Here is a 13513-nt window from a genome sequence, read left to right as displayed (position 1 = left end):
ATCGCGTAGTATAATTTTTGGTTGTACGTGTGTTGTACTTTTAACGGCACTTGGCGTCCTTTATTTGAGTGCCTTTAACTGCTCTTGGCATCACAGAGTGGTTGTGCGCCTGCACCCAAGCAGTTGATAACCGGAGGAGCCATGTTTCCACACCGTTCTGGGCAGGCATCAGATCGTCTGCAGCCACATGTGTATTATCTTCTCTCTTCTTGGCATCTGTCTTCCAGGAAGAGAATCTGGACCAACATAGAAGGATTGATTGCTTGATTGATTGATGATTGCTTGCTTGCTTGATTGATTAAATGGCTCTCCATCATAATGTAGCAGAGCAGGGGTGTTGGTCTGTGATGACTTTAGGGGGACGCTTGGACTCTGATTTCCACTGAGGGGAGACAGGCATTGTTTGAAGGTCTGCATACCTCTCTTCTCTTGGCTTTGGAGAAACTGTTGATACAAACCAGTTTGTATGATACATGTTTCTGGCTTGGTTCCTATTCCCCGACTCACGTCCTCCTATCACAGGGTCGCCATCTCCCGTCTTCCTCCGATTAACCACAGAAGTTGGTAGTTATGGTGGTGGTCATCGGGGGCCATTGAGTAGCATTCAGCTATCTTGAGTGATTCCTTTAGGGGCACAAGGCCACTGGTAGTCTGCCCCTCCTGCCTCCATTGAGGTCTTCAGAGTTTGGTGTTCTGTTACACCTCACCTTCCCCACGTTTATCTCCTCTTGATTTCCCTCCTCCTTCCCTCAAGACCTTCCCAGTCATTTTGTTTTTCTGTTTATCAGTCATGGCATAGTCTGTCCAGTCAGAGGCTGGCAAGCCATGCCGCACTGGCTGTTGGAGGGATCAGGCAGACTGGACCATGAGTTTGTAATGACTCCATGAACTAAAGAGGTGACACTCCCACCTCTTCACCAGGTGTCACTCACTCACTGGAGAAACAATCAGACAGCTTAAGCCCTTGTTTTTATAATGAGCGGAGAGTGAGGAATGATTCTGTCTTAAGTTTTAATAATTAAAACAGGATAATGAAAAACTGAATAGTGGGACAAGAGAGATGGTTCAGTAGTTAAAAGAGTATGCCACTCTTGCAGAAGACCAGAGTTCAAGTCCCAGCACCCATGTTGGGTGGCCCACAGCTGCCTGTGACTCTACCTCCAGGAGGCCTGACTGACTTCTTTTGTTTTCCACAATCACCTGCACATGTGTGTAATCTACAGACACACACACACTGATACATACATATATATATGTGATATATTATAATTCTACATATGGACTGGAAGGGAAAGGAAAAGCACTGTATATTTAAATAGAAGGAGAGACATGCTAATTACTGGGGAACATACATACTCACTGGCACAGGCTTATTTTTTTTAATTTATTTTTAAAGATATTTTTAAGTACGGGTGCGTGCACATATGTGCATGTACGTAAGTGTGTGAGCACAGGTGTCTGTGGAGGTCAGGAGAGGGTGTTAGGTCCTTTGTATTTGGAGGTTGTGAGCTGCCTGCTGTGGGTGCTGGGAATTCAGCCTGGGTTGTCACCACAGAGTCAGCTCTTTAGCCCCAGTACAGGTTTTTAAATTCGGCTTTTAAATGAAAATTGAATAGAAAGAACTAGACTTTGGAAGGAGAAATATTTTCTACCCTGTATAAAATGTTATTACTTGGACATGATGAAGGGTTTTTCCGCTCATCTGTAGTGGTTAGCACTCCCGCCAGCTGCTTTGAACACTCAGTGCAGCTGCCCTCCTATGGAGGAAGATACCACCAGTTCATTGAATAGCATCTCAAGGACTTTACAAACATTACTTCTGAGAGCTTTTAAAGCCTCCTCCTTTGCTTTGGGTGCATAGCCGGAGACATTCCTTTATTTGTTAAAAAGGAAGTGGGAACTGGAAGCTCCTGCCCCCGGGTGGGCCACAGCTGCTCCCCGTCTTTCCAACCTTCTCAGTGCGATGGGTCGATGCTAAGCCCAGTTTTTCGTTTTCTGTAATACTTCACAGCACTTAGATCTTTCTGCTCTGTCCTTAGTATGGGCCTTATTTTTGAAAACAAGCTTCTAGCATGCTTCATCTCAGCCATGGCTTCCTGAAGTGGCACCTTCATGCTTCGTAATGGCACTAAAATGCGTCTGGTGGTTGGCTTTCATTTGTAGTGCTGGCCAGACGAGCCGTGCAGGAGTACATCATTACATCAATTAAAGAAGTGCTGAGAATTCACTTCAACCGCGCAGTGGAGCTAAAGGTGAGACCCCGAGCCTGGGAGCCTGACATCGGGCATGCTTTCACGGGGCGTGGTGAAACCCTGCACTTGGGGTTTACTCTCTCACTCCCCTCCCGGTACACTAATTTTCCTTGGCATCTCTGTTCACGTGTCATTCTACCCTGTGTGGTGGGGGATGCGTTTGTAGAATTGGAATAGTCTGTCAGACCAGAGACAGTATAGTTTCCGGCAACCTTAACAATGTTGCTATCCTTGACTTAATTTAAATAAGTGACTGGGGGTTATACTAGATTTCAGGGAGAGGCTACTCCTGTCTTTCTGTACGTTCAATACAGCTGAGATGGATTCCCCTACTCTGTTTATGTTATGCCCACTGATAGTATCCCCTTCCCAGATGAGCTCAGAAAGCTGTGCTCTAACTAATCCTGCTCCATGTCTAACCAGAGCCTGAGCCATACTGGCTTTGGAGCATGTTAAATGAGTGTGGCATGAGTTAGTAAGACGTGCAGTGCGTGTAAACTGCACGCCAGATCTCAAAACCGCACCAGATCAAGGAATATCTCACTAATAATTTTTTATACTGATTATACATTGGAATGCTGTTTTCTGTGTTAAGCGAAATGTATTTAAAATTAGCTCCCCCTGTTCCTCTACCTTTAATGTGGCTGCCATATACTTTGAAATTGTTTAAGTGGCTGTCATCATGTTATTTTAAACAGTCAGTCTTAGTGAGACAAAGGCTCCTATAGTTTATGTGTGGCTTGAACATGACAGAAATCTTGAGTTTTCCATAATTCACCATTCAACCCATATTACTGGCTGTCCTTTCTGGCTGCTCCTGTGCTGTTTCTGTAAAAGCTGGGATCATGTAAAAGGAATACATCAAATATAATCTTGATAATCTTTGAAGCATTTACCCTTCCATTTAAGCTGCTGGGTTGTTTTTTTTTTCCTGTCCAACATGGTTATCTCTAAGGTTGAATTGTCTTTTTAAAATTTTTTATTTCTCTAGGTCTATGAACTGTTCACAGACTTCACATTTCTGGTAACATCTGGTCCTTTTGTTTACACGGCGATATCAGTCATTAACGTTCTCATCAACAGCAAACTTGTGCGTGACCAAACTCCTTTAATCTTGTCTGTGAGACCGTCTTTCCTCGTGCCAGATCCTAGGTTTCAAGTTCAAACAGGTGAGACAAATGAGTATAGAGGTTTGTATTTGTATGTAGAACTTTATTGTATATTTATAATAATATTTATTATTTATAATATTTATATTTATTATATATATAATTTATTTATTTTTAAATTGGAGATGATGTGTCATTGAGATGGCTCAGCAGGTGAAGGTGCTTGCTGCCAGGCCTGAGACCTGGGTTTGATCCGGGAACCCACATGATAGAAAGGAGAGAACCTTTAGGTTGTCCTTTTGTTTCTACGTGCTTGTGCGCACATGCTTGTAGACACACATACAGTAAATATAAGAACTGAGGACTGAGTCCACATGTAGTGCATAGACATGCAGACAAAACACCCATCCATACCCATAAAAATAAATACAATCTTAAAAAAATTAAAGTGAGTATTGTTCTTAATTATTCATTTATTTGTTGAGACAGTCTTGCTGTGGACCTGGTCTGGGCCTGAGCTTCTGGTTTTCAGCAAACCATCTGACTTGGCCTTCTGAATAGCTATGACTTCTTTGTCCATGGGCCACTTTCTGCAGCCCAGCCTGTCACTAACGACAATAACAACATTTTTATGATTATGGAAAAAAGTCAAGCATACACACAGGCACACAATGTAGTTTAATGAGCCCCCATGTGCCATCATATGGTCGCAACAGTTTTTCAGTTCCTTTTGTGTGTGTGGGAACACGTGTACAATATGTGCACATTTGGGTGGAGGCCAGAGTGCGGCCTTAGGGATTATTCCTCAGGTGCTGTCCCCTTCGTTTTTTGAGACAGGATATCTCACCGGCCTGGAACTCAGCAGCGAGGCTGTCTGCCTGCCTCAGCCACCCCAGCGCTGTAATGATGAACCAGCACTCCTGCTTTTTAAATGTGGGTTCTGGGGGTGGATCCCAGGTCCTCCTACCTGTAAGCCACGTTGATGTATTGATCAAACTGTCTCCTTATCCTAATAATTTTTAATTCTTAGATTTTTTCCTACCTTCTCTCCCAACCACTTCTCTTTATTTTATGATAAATCTTAAGGACCATATCACTTCACTCCTGTGTTTCAGCCTGTACATCTATGAGGAAAGGACTATTAAACACAGATGCACATCTGTCCATATCCTCACTCCCTAAAGTCAACCATAATTGCTTAATATCTTACTTAACCTTTTACTGTAGACATTTTTAATTGTGAACAAAAGTGCATAACATTACATTCACATGTTTATTAATAAGCTTAAAAGTTAATCAAGATTTTTTTTTACCAGTTTTCAGCAAAATTGGTAAAACTTTTTTGAAGACGCAAGAATGTTTTAATGTGATGCCAGATGTCATGTCATTTTATGTACGTGTACTTAATAACGCTTCTGTAGAGAATATTATACGTCTGAAATGTTTATGAGTTACATCTTCTGATGTGTAGACTTTTAACTGGATTTAAACTCCCGGTCCCAAGTGATTTTTCTGGCTCTGCCTTCTAATTCAGTGAGCCCGCAGGCATGCCAATCACCTTCAGGTTGCATGTGTTCCTGTGTTTGGTTTCTTACATTCTACCACACAGAACTTTGAAATAATGCGACTCATCCGTGGCTCAGAAAGCAATCAGTCAACATCAAACTGTAACCTGAGGAAGTAGTTGAGTAGCCCTGTCTCAAGAACTTGGCCTGTTGAGCAGGCATACAGGTCTGCTAGCTTCTCCCCCAGAGATGCCCTCAAAATAATTGAGCTTTGCCACCCTCTTCCCAGCAGAGCTTCCTGTCCCCCTCAGACCTTGACTGTCACCCTGCCATATTACCAGGAGTGTTGTGGTTCGCCCTTCATGACTCATTGGGGTAGCCTTGCCCCCAAACATCCTGTGTAAGCTGGCATGTACCCCACAGTTGGTGTAGTCTGTAGTCTTTGCAGCCTAGGCCATTAAGACACTTGGAGACCGAGCCTGTGCTGATTATAGGTGACGTTTTGCAGACACTGTACCTGGAACAGCAGTGTAATGTTTCCGACTGGTGCCTCAGGGCACACGGCAGGGGAAAGCCATCCTATGAAATTGATAGAAGTGGTACTGGAGAGATGGCTCAGCAGTCAGGAGTGCACGCTGCTCTTAGAACGTGAATTTGACTCCCAGCACCTACATTGTGTGGCTCACATTTGCTGTACGGCAGCTCCGAGGAATCCAGTACCCTCTTCTGGCTTCCACAGGCACCTGTATCCCTCGTGTGCACTCTCACAATTAAATATAAAGCATATTAGGAAAAAATAGGGAATGAATCCAGTAGGCATACAAATATTAATATAGGGACACACAAGGTGGATGAAGAAACAAGATACTGTGGTACCTTGAAGAGAACACAGTAATGTTTAGTGATAGACCCTAAAGAAAAAAAGAAATTGATGGATTTTTTTTTTTTGGAAAAGAAAGAAGAAAAAAATTTTAAATTAAAAAATGTTCATACTCCCGAGTGATCTGTAGGTTCATTGCAATTCCTGTGAAAATACTAGTGGCATTTTTTCCATAGGCATAAAGTTGTGGGGAGTGCTTTTGAAACTTGTATGGAATCCAAAGCAAAGCAAAAACCCCAAAGAGAACAAATATAATAGGCTGATTAAAAAAGAATTCTAGAGACATTATAATACCCGATCTTAGAATATTCTACAAAGTGATAGTAACCAAACGGTCATGGTGTCGCAGAAGAGCAGATATTGAGACCAGAGTGTAACAGAAAGTTCAGAAACAGACTCACTGATTTGTGACAGAAGTAACAAGAAAATATATTGATGAAAACAGTCTCAGAAGCAAAATGACAAAAGGAACGTCATCCTTTGGAAAGTGTCACAATAAGATGCACAGGCTGTGCCGCCCGCCACTGTGGCTCCAAGGCCTGCCACCTTCAGATGTCGACTTGTGGCAAATGTGGCTACCCTGCCAAGTGCAAGAGAAAGTATAACTGGAGTGCCAAGGCTAAGAGACAAAACACTACTGGGATTGGTTGGATGAGGCACCTAAAGATTGTCTACCCCAGATTCAGACATGGTTTCCGTGAAGGAACAATGCCTAAACCCAAGAGGGCGGTTGTTGCAGCCTCCAGTTCATCGTGAGGATCTCAATCAGTCATAAAATAAATGTTCTGGTTTAAAAAAAAAAAAGAAAAAAAAAACAAAGAAAGAAAGGAAGCAAGCAAGCAAGCAAGCAAGCAAAGTCTCTTCAGTAAACCACATAGGGAAAACTGGATGTCTTTGTAGAGGAGGGAAAAACAAGACCTCTCTCAGCATACTCAACAGTTCTCAAAGCAGAGACCAAAATGTAAGATCTTAACCTGTAAAGCATGTAGGAAACACTGAAGAAGTGCTTTTAGGATATTGGTCTGGGCAAAGTTTTTTTTGGGGGGGATACAACCACAAAAGTATATGTACACAAAGCAGAAATTGAGCAATGGATCACTTTAAGTTGTTTTGTACAGCATCAGTAACCATGAACAGAGTGAGGAGACACCCTACAGAATGAAAGAATATATACAAGGCATTCATTTCCAGAATATGCAGGGAACTTAGACAACCGAGCAACAAACACTTTAAGTTACCTGATTTTAAAAGCAGGCAGGTTGAGGAGATGGCCTTGTAAAGGGCTCGATGTGTAAGCTGAAGACCTGAGTTGCACGTCTGCGAGAAGTTGAGTGGGAGCTCTGTAACCCCAGCAGTGGGAACACTGATACAAGAGGACCCCTGGGGGTCGCTAACCAGTCAATGTCCTGAGTCACCATGGTTCAGAGTCAGTGAGATACCATGTCTCAAAATTCAGGTGTGAAACAATTGAAGAAGACTCCTGATGTTGACTTCTGGCATCCATATGCATGTGTCCACATGTGCACACCCCTCCCCTGTACTCGTCACACACACCATGGGAAAATGACCACCATAAACGTTTCTTGAAGCAGGATATACAAATGGCCAGTAAAGAGATGAAAAAATGCCCAGCACCACTAATCAGAGAAATGTTCATCAAAACTATAATGAGATAAAAGATGGCACTAGCCAATTCTGACGAGGATGCAGGGAAAGGTGATTTCACACATGCTGTGTTTTCTTTTAGATTATGTGTGTGTGTGTGCGTGCATATGTATTTTATTTTTTTGGTAATTGTGCATATAACCATCAGCCTTTCTACCCATGTCCCAGCTCCTGAATAACGACTTGGAGGCTTATTATTTATGAATAAGAGCCTAGGCCTTGAGCTAGGCTTGTTCCCATTAGCTTGTGGCTTATCATCCCATCTGTACTAATCTAAGTTTCTGTGGCTGGTTACCTCTCAGTTTCATACATCCAGCTTCCTCCGTGTCTGAGTGGTGAATCCTCCTGTGCCTCAGTCTATCCCAGAGTTCCTCTCTCTCTCTCTGCTGGATGTCCCACCTTCAATTCTACCCCTTGCTATAGACCATAGGCTATCTAACCTATCAGAAGGTGCAAGGAAGCACAGAGACAGATCTTATGTAATGCAAATAAACATTATCCTTCCATCTCCCCCTTGTAGTCCAATAAAAGGTCCTTCACTAACGTACACGTGCACACACATGTGCATGTGGGTGCCACAGCGTGCCTGTGAAGACTAGAGGACAACTTGTGGCATTAGGTTCTCTTCTTCCACCATGTAGTTTCTGTCTTAGGGTTTTACTGCTGTGAACAGACACCATGACCAAGGCAACTCTTATAAGGACAACATTTTGTCGGAGCTGGCTTACAGGTTCAGAGGGTCAGCCCATTGTCATCAAGGTGGGAACATGGCAGCATCCAGGCAGACATGGTGCAGGAGGAGCTGAGAGTTCTACATCTTCATCTGAAGGCTGCTAGCAGATACTGGCTTCCAGGCACCTAGGGTGAGGGTCATAACTCCACGCCCACAGTGACACACCTACTCCAACAAAGCCACACCTACTCTAACAGAGCCACACCCAGGGCTACTCCCTGGGCTAAGCATATACAAACTATCACAGTTTCCCAGGGTCACACTCAGATCATCAGGGTTAATGGCAAATGGTCTTACTCATTGAGCCATCTTGGTGGCCCTGACTTGTTTCTGTTTTTAACAAGTATGTATTTATCTGTGTGTTCATGCATGTGTTTGCAGTGAATTTATATGCACCACAGAGGCCAGAAAGCATCAGATGCTCTGGATCTGGAGTCACAGGATGTTGTGAGCCACCTGACCTGTGTTTTAGGAACCAAACCCAGGCCCTCTGCAAGAGCAGTAAGGCTTTTTGTCAACCACTAGGCTCTCTCTCCAGCCTCTGCTTTTTGTTTGTTTGTGTTTGTTTTTGAAGACAGGGTTCAGACGAATCTCACTTTCATCCACTGATCCTATCATGTTGATTACACAGATATTATAGAAAGCTAAAAGTTTACTATATAATCCAGGAGTCTCATTGCTGTATATAAATACAACGACAAAGTTAGTATGTTGAAGAGATATCACTTGTGTATTTTTATAGCTGTATTCACAGTAGCAAAATAGGCAGTCTCCCTATGTGTTTATTGACGGATGGATAGATGAAGAATTGTAGCACACGCACATAAATGAACATCAACCACAAAGAACAAAACCCCTCTGTTTGCACGCATGGAACTGCAGGACATTATACTAACTGAACTATCAGAAACAGAAAGCCGAATGCCACATGTTCTCACTTAACTTGTGGAACTGGATCGGAAAGTGGGGGGTAGAAGAGTGATTTCCAGACAGAATTTGGGGAGGAAAGGTAGAGGGGGGAAGGGCTAAATCTCCCAGCATGCAACTGCCTAGGAGGAATTATTCTGTGTCTTGTGACACAGTAGGAGAAATGTGGTTGACAGCCATTGGCTGTATATTTATTTTTTAAAAACCTTTATTTTTAATAAATTAATTGTCTTAATTGTCAGTGTTCTGCCTGCATCTGTCTGTGCACCGTGTGTGTGCAGTGCCCCCAGAGACTGGAAGAGAACGTTGGATCCCCTGGGGCTAGTTGTGAGCTCCCACGTAGATTCTGGGAACTGAACCTGGGTTCTCCAGAAGAACAATCAATCAGGGCTTAACCTCTGAGCCATCTCTCCAGCCCCCAGCTGTATATTTCAAAATGGCCAGTAGGGCTGGTTTTGAATATTCCGAACACAAGTAATAAGTTTCTGAGCAACAGATACATCATTGTGTGCATGTGTTAAAATGTTACACTATAATCATAAATATACAGAAGAAAGAAAACAGACCCCTGCCGTCTATCACCACTACTGTGTTAACTAGGAACAAAAAGTATGTCTTACAGGGCTGTCTTTAAAACAAACAAACAAACAAACAAACAAACAAAACAACTGGGCGAAGAGAGATGGCTCAGCTGTTAAGAACACTGGGATTCAGTTCCCAGCACCGACATGGTAGCTCACAACCATCCGTAAATTCAGTTCCAGAGGATCCGATGCCTCTTCTGGCATCATTGCACCCATGAAGTACAGACATACATGCAAGCAAAACACCCATACACATAAAATAAAAACAAGCACATATTAAGAAACAGAAGAAATGAGACCCCATGGTGCTTGATCTCAGCCAGCGGATGAGTTGGTTTGTTTCAGTACTGTCCCTCCCTTCATTCCTAGTCTAAGCAGAAGCTCGCTCATGGGACTCCCATTGCTGTCTTTCTTTATAGTGCTTCAGTTTGTGCCTCCGAGTGTGGATACTGGCTTCTGCAACTTCACTCAGAGCATTGAGAAAGGCCTGGTGACAGCTCTCTTTGAAGTGAGGAAACACCAGGGGACATATAACCTCACAGTACAGGTGAGAACACCCCCCCCCCATAACCCCCACTCGTGCATACACGTTTGCACACACACACACACACTGCAGAGGGCAGAGAGTGCTGTCCTCCACCTTGGTTCATTCAAGATGCATTCTCCATGCTGGGCGTATTGTCACACACCTTACATCCCAACACTTGGGAGGCAGAGGCAGGTGGGCCTCTGTGAGTTCAAGGCCAGCCTGGTCTACAGAGTGAGTTTCAGGACAGTAAGGGCTACATAGTGAGATCCTGTCCCTGGGGGAAAGGAAAAGAAAAAGATGTGTCCTCCAGTGGAGAGAAGCCAGCTCATGTGGTCCAAGGCTGACCTTTGGCAAGGTATGGGGTCTGTAGCGTGACTTCAGAGTGACTGCAAATTGGGGAATTAGAGTGAGTTGAGGAGATGGTCGTATGCAGGCAAGTCAAGAATGTTCCCCATAGGAATGATATTAGCTGCACAGTCAGTGAGACAGTGCCTGAACACATTATGCTTTTCCAACAGGTTGAGTAGCGTGGATCTGAAAGGCTTGGTGCTGGGTTGTTTGAGGTGACAATGCTTTTGGATTCATTTGGAGTACGTTGCATAGACTTTACTCACTGGGTTTCTCTAACCTGAAAATAGGAAATGATCCAAAACCTAAAACCATCTGGGCATCCGTATAATGCTCTGAAAGTTTTGGACTTTGGTGCACTTCAGTCTTCATGCCAGAGATGCTCTACCTGTGTCAGCGGGGCTCTTTGGGCTGCAGCGTCTCCGTCTAAACACAGAGGAGGATGCTTTTGATCAGCAGACTGGCTTCATGTGTATTCTGTTCAAACCGCTGTGTTTTATGACCCCCTCCCCGTTCTTTGTCCCCTTTCTGAAATGTCTGTTAACTATAGACTTTGGCACTCCTGAATCCACCTCTTGTGCTTCTTAGTTTTCCTCCATGTGGTATGGATCTTTTCGTTCTCTGTTAGAGATTTTGGAAAGTCTGTCCTCCGCATCACTAATTTTGCCTTCAGCTGTGTCCATTTCTACTGAGATTTCTGAGTAGTCATTTCCCCATTGCTCTTTGTTCCCTTTTCATTACAACCTTTTCCTGAGATGTGAGAGAGTGGCCTTCAGGGTCTCTCAGGACATTAAGTAGGATTTTAAAAGGTTTTCTTCTATTTCTTCTATGTTGTTCTTACATATGTCTGTTTTCTCTGAAGTATTGTTCTGTATGCCAATCTTTGTGCTTTGCTTTTGTACTGTTTTTTTTTTTCCTGTGTCTTGAGGCCCTTGGTTGGTTGGTGGTGAGGATGGAGAACTGAGTTAGTTATGGCTGCTGGCCTGGCTGTCCCCTTTGGCTATGGAGGTTGCTTCTGTGTCAGCCCCGTCTCCTGACGGGAGAATTCATGTGAGCTTGGGAGCTCGGTAGCATGTACCAGAATACACCAAAATGCAGGGTTCTGTCTACAGCACTGCACAGCCTGTGGTTAGAGACATAGGCAAACTGGCCCTGCCCTGTGTCAAGCTCAGGAGGCCCTGCTCTGGGGACAGATCCCTGCTGAGTGTTTTCATGGCACGGACTCCTCTCCTTTCTTTTTCAGTCCTCTTCTGTGTCTTGTATGCTCTGGTGTGCACTGGAGTTTAACCGGTCCTGCCCTCCTTGTGGACAGTCTTAACCCACAAGAGGCCTTTGGTCTCCTCTGGGAAGGGCTTGTTTTCCTTAGATGACAGTTCTTTGGGCTGTTCTAGGAGATGGCACTGCTGGTGCCTGAGTTGGCCTGGGTGTGGAGCTGGCAAGAAGATGAAGGCTCAGTTCACTCTTGGTATGAAACCTCTTAATTAGCTATACTGATTTCTGCTCTGTAACCTACTTCTGGTGTCAGGTCCTCTGACCTCTCCCCGGGGCCTCTCCAGGCCCTCACTTGTGAGTGAGGCTGTTTTAGCCTCTGCTTGTGTGTGTTTAGGGTCTTGATTTTCTCAGTTCTGGTTTATTTCAGCACAGTTCTGTCCTTTCTCCATCTTCTAGAATTTGACAGACCTCTGGTTTTCCTCCATTCTCCGTGCTGTGTGGATTTACTGCCCTTTGTTCGGCTTACTGCTATTTCTGTGGGATTTGGGGCTGGGGAGGGGTGGAGGGGGGAGGGACTGTAAATTCTCGAATTCAGCTTTGTCACTTAATGTTAAAAAAACCAAAAAACAAAAAACAAAAAAACAAAAAAAAAACCATTTCCAGTAAACTGAGTGTTTAAAGTCTCACAGAAAGGGAACAAGGTTAGAAAATCAGTTCCCTTTCCTGTTAAAACTTTACCTCCTTTTGAGTCAGGCTTGGAAACACATGTCTGTAATCCCAGCACTCTGAGGTAAGAAGTTCTAGGTCTGGGCAGTATAGTGAGACAGCATCTTTAAAAGCCAAAACAAGATAAACCATTCCTTCACTTTATCCCCTTTGAAGAACACTGATCAGAGAACTCGTGATAGATGTCACAGTCAGGCCTTCAGCTCTATGTGTTATTCTAGAAGCTTCTTCTGGCTTCCTTCTTTCAGATTGTGAATGTCACCATTGCTTCTTCGAGGGTGGCTCCCCGGAGGGGCCCAGTGAATATTATCTTTGCTGTTAAAGGCTCGCAAGGTTTTCTGAATGGGTCGGAGGTGAGCGATCTACTGAGGAACCTGACGGTGGTGGAGTTCAGCTTCTACCTGGGGTACCCGGTGCTGCAGATAGCTGAGCGTGAGTACTTAGTGGCCCCTTAGGGGCCCTGGGGAAGGGGCTGCCAGCATTTTTGTTGGTAGATGTCTACTTTAAAATAATGTTAACTTTAAAAAGAGACTTGGTTGTTCTAGGGTGCTTTTCGGCTCATAGTAAGCAGGGTCTGCATGGAGAGGATTTTTCTCATGTTCCAGCTCCCTCACACATGGAAAGTCCCTTCCACAATGTCCCATTGACCACACTAGTGGCCACACACTGACACTGTCCCCCCCCCCCCGCCCTCTTTAGGGTTATGGTAGGGCGCACTCTCCGTATAGCACTCTTCGTGGTTTAAATGAATGTTTAGTACTATGTACCTGCATTCGTGTGTCAAGCACAGTAGGTTCACTGGGACCTCCTCCCCACCCCCACCTCCCCACCCCGGGATGTATTTGACTGAACTTCAGAATAAAGTCAGGACTTCTCAAGTCCAGCCAGGGCAGGCTCCAGAGTCCTTCTCTGCCCCTGCACCTCCCTTTCCTGTTTGCTTTTGAGAATAAAGGGACTCTATATGTAAACAGTACGCTGGTTCTCCTGAAACTCTAGGGGAGCAGCTCGACTCAGGGGGAAAGGTGGCAAGGATATTTAACTAC

General features: G+C 44.2%; 1 protein-coding gene and 1 pseudogene across 1 annotated transcript in view; both read left to right on the top strand.

Moving 5' to 3' along the window:
• Kiaa1549 (KIAA1549 ortholog) overlaps nt 1–13513 on the top strand; it is a 133821-nt gene that overhangs the window by 61080 nt on the left and 59228 nt on the right. The window contains exons 3-6 of the mRNA XM_028768439.1: nt 2164–2252; nt 3244–3421; nt 10075–10202; nt 12719–12902. Coding sequence (XP_028624272.1) covers nt 2164–2252; nt 3244–3421; nt 10075–10202; nt 12719–12902 — 579 coding nt within the window. The remainder of the gene's footprint in view (nt 1–2163; nt 2253–3243; nt 3422–10074; nt 10203–12718; nt 12903–13513) is intronic.
• Nucleotides 6205–6502, top strand: LOC114622082 (annotated as a pseudogene).

Source organism: Grammomys surdaster, unplaced genomic scaffold (assembly GCF_004785775.1).
Source record: "Grammomys surdaster isolate TR1022 unplaced genomic scaffold, NIH_TR_1.0 186, whole genome shotgun sequence".
Lineage (NCBI taxonomy): Eukaryota > Metazoa > Chordata > Mammalia > Rodentia > Muridae > Grammomys > Grammomys surdaster.
Note: the sequence above shows the minus strand (reverse complement) of the source record. Positions and strands in the feature narration are given on the sequence as shown.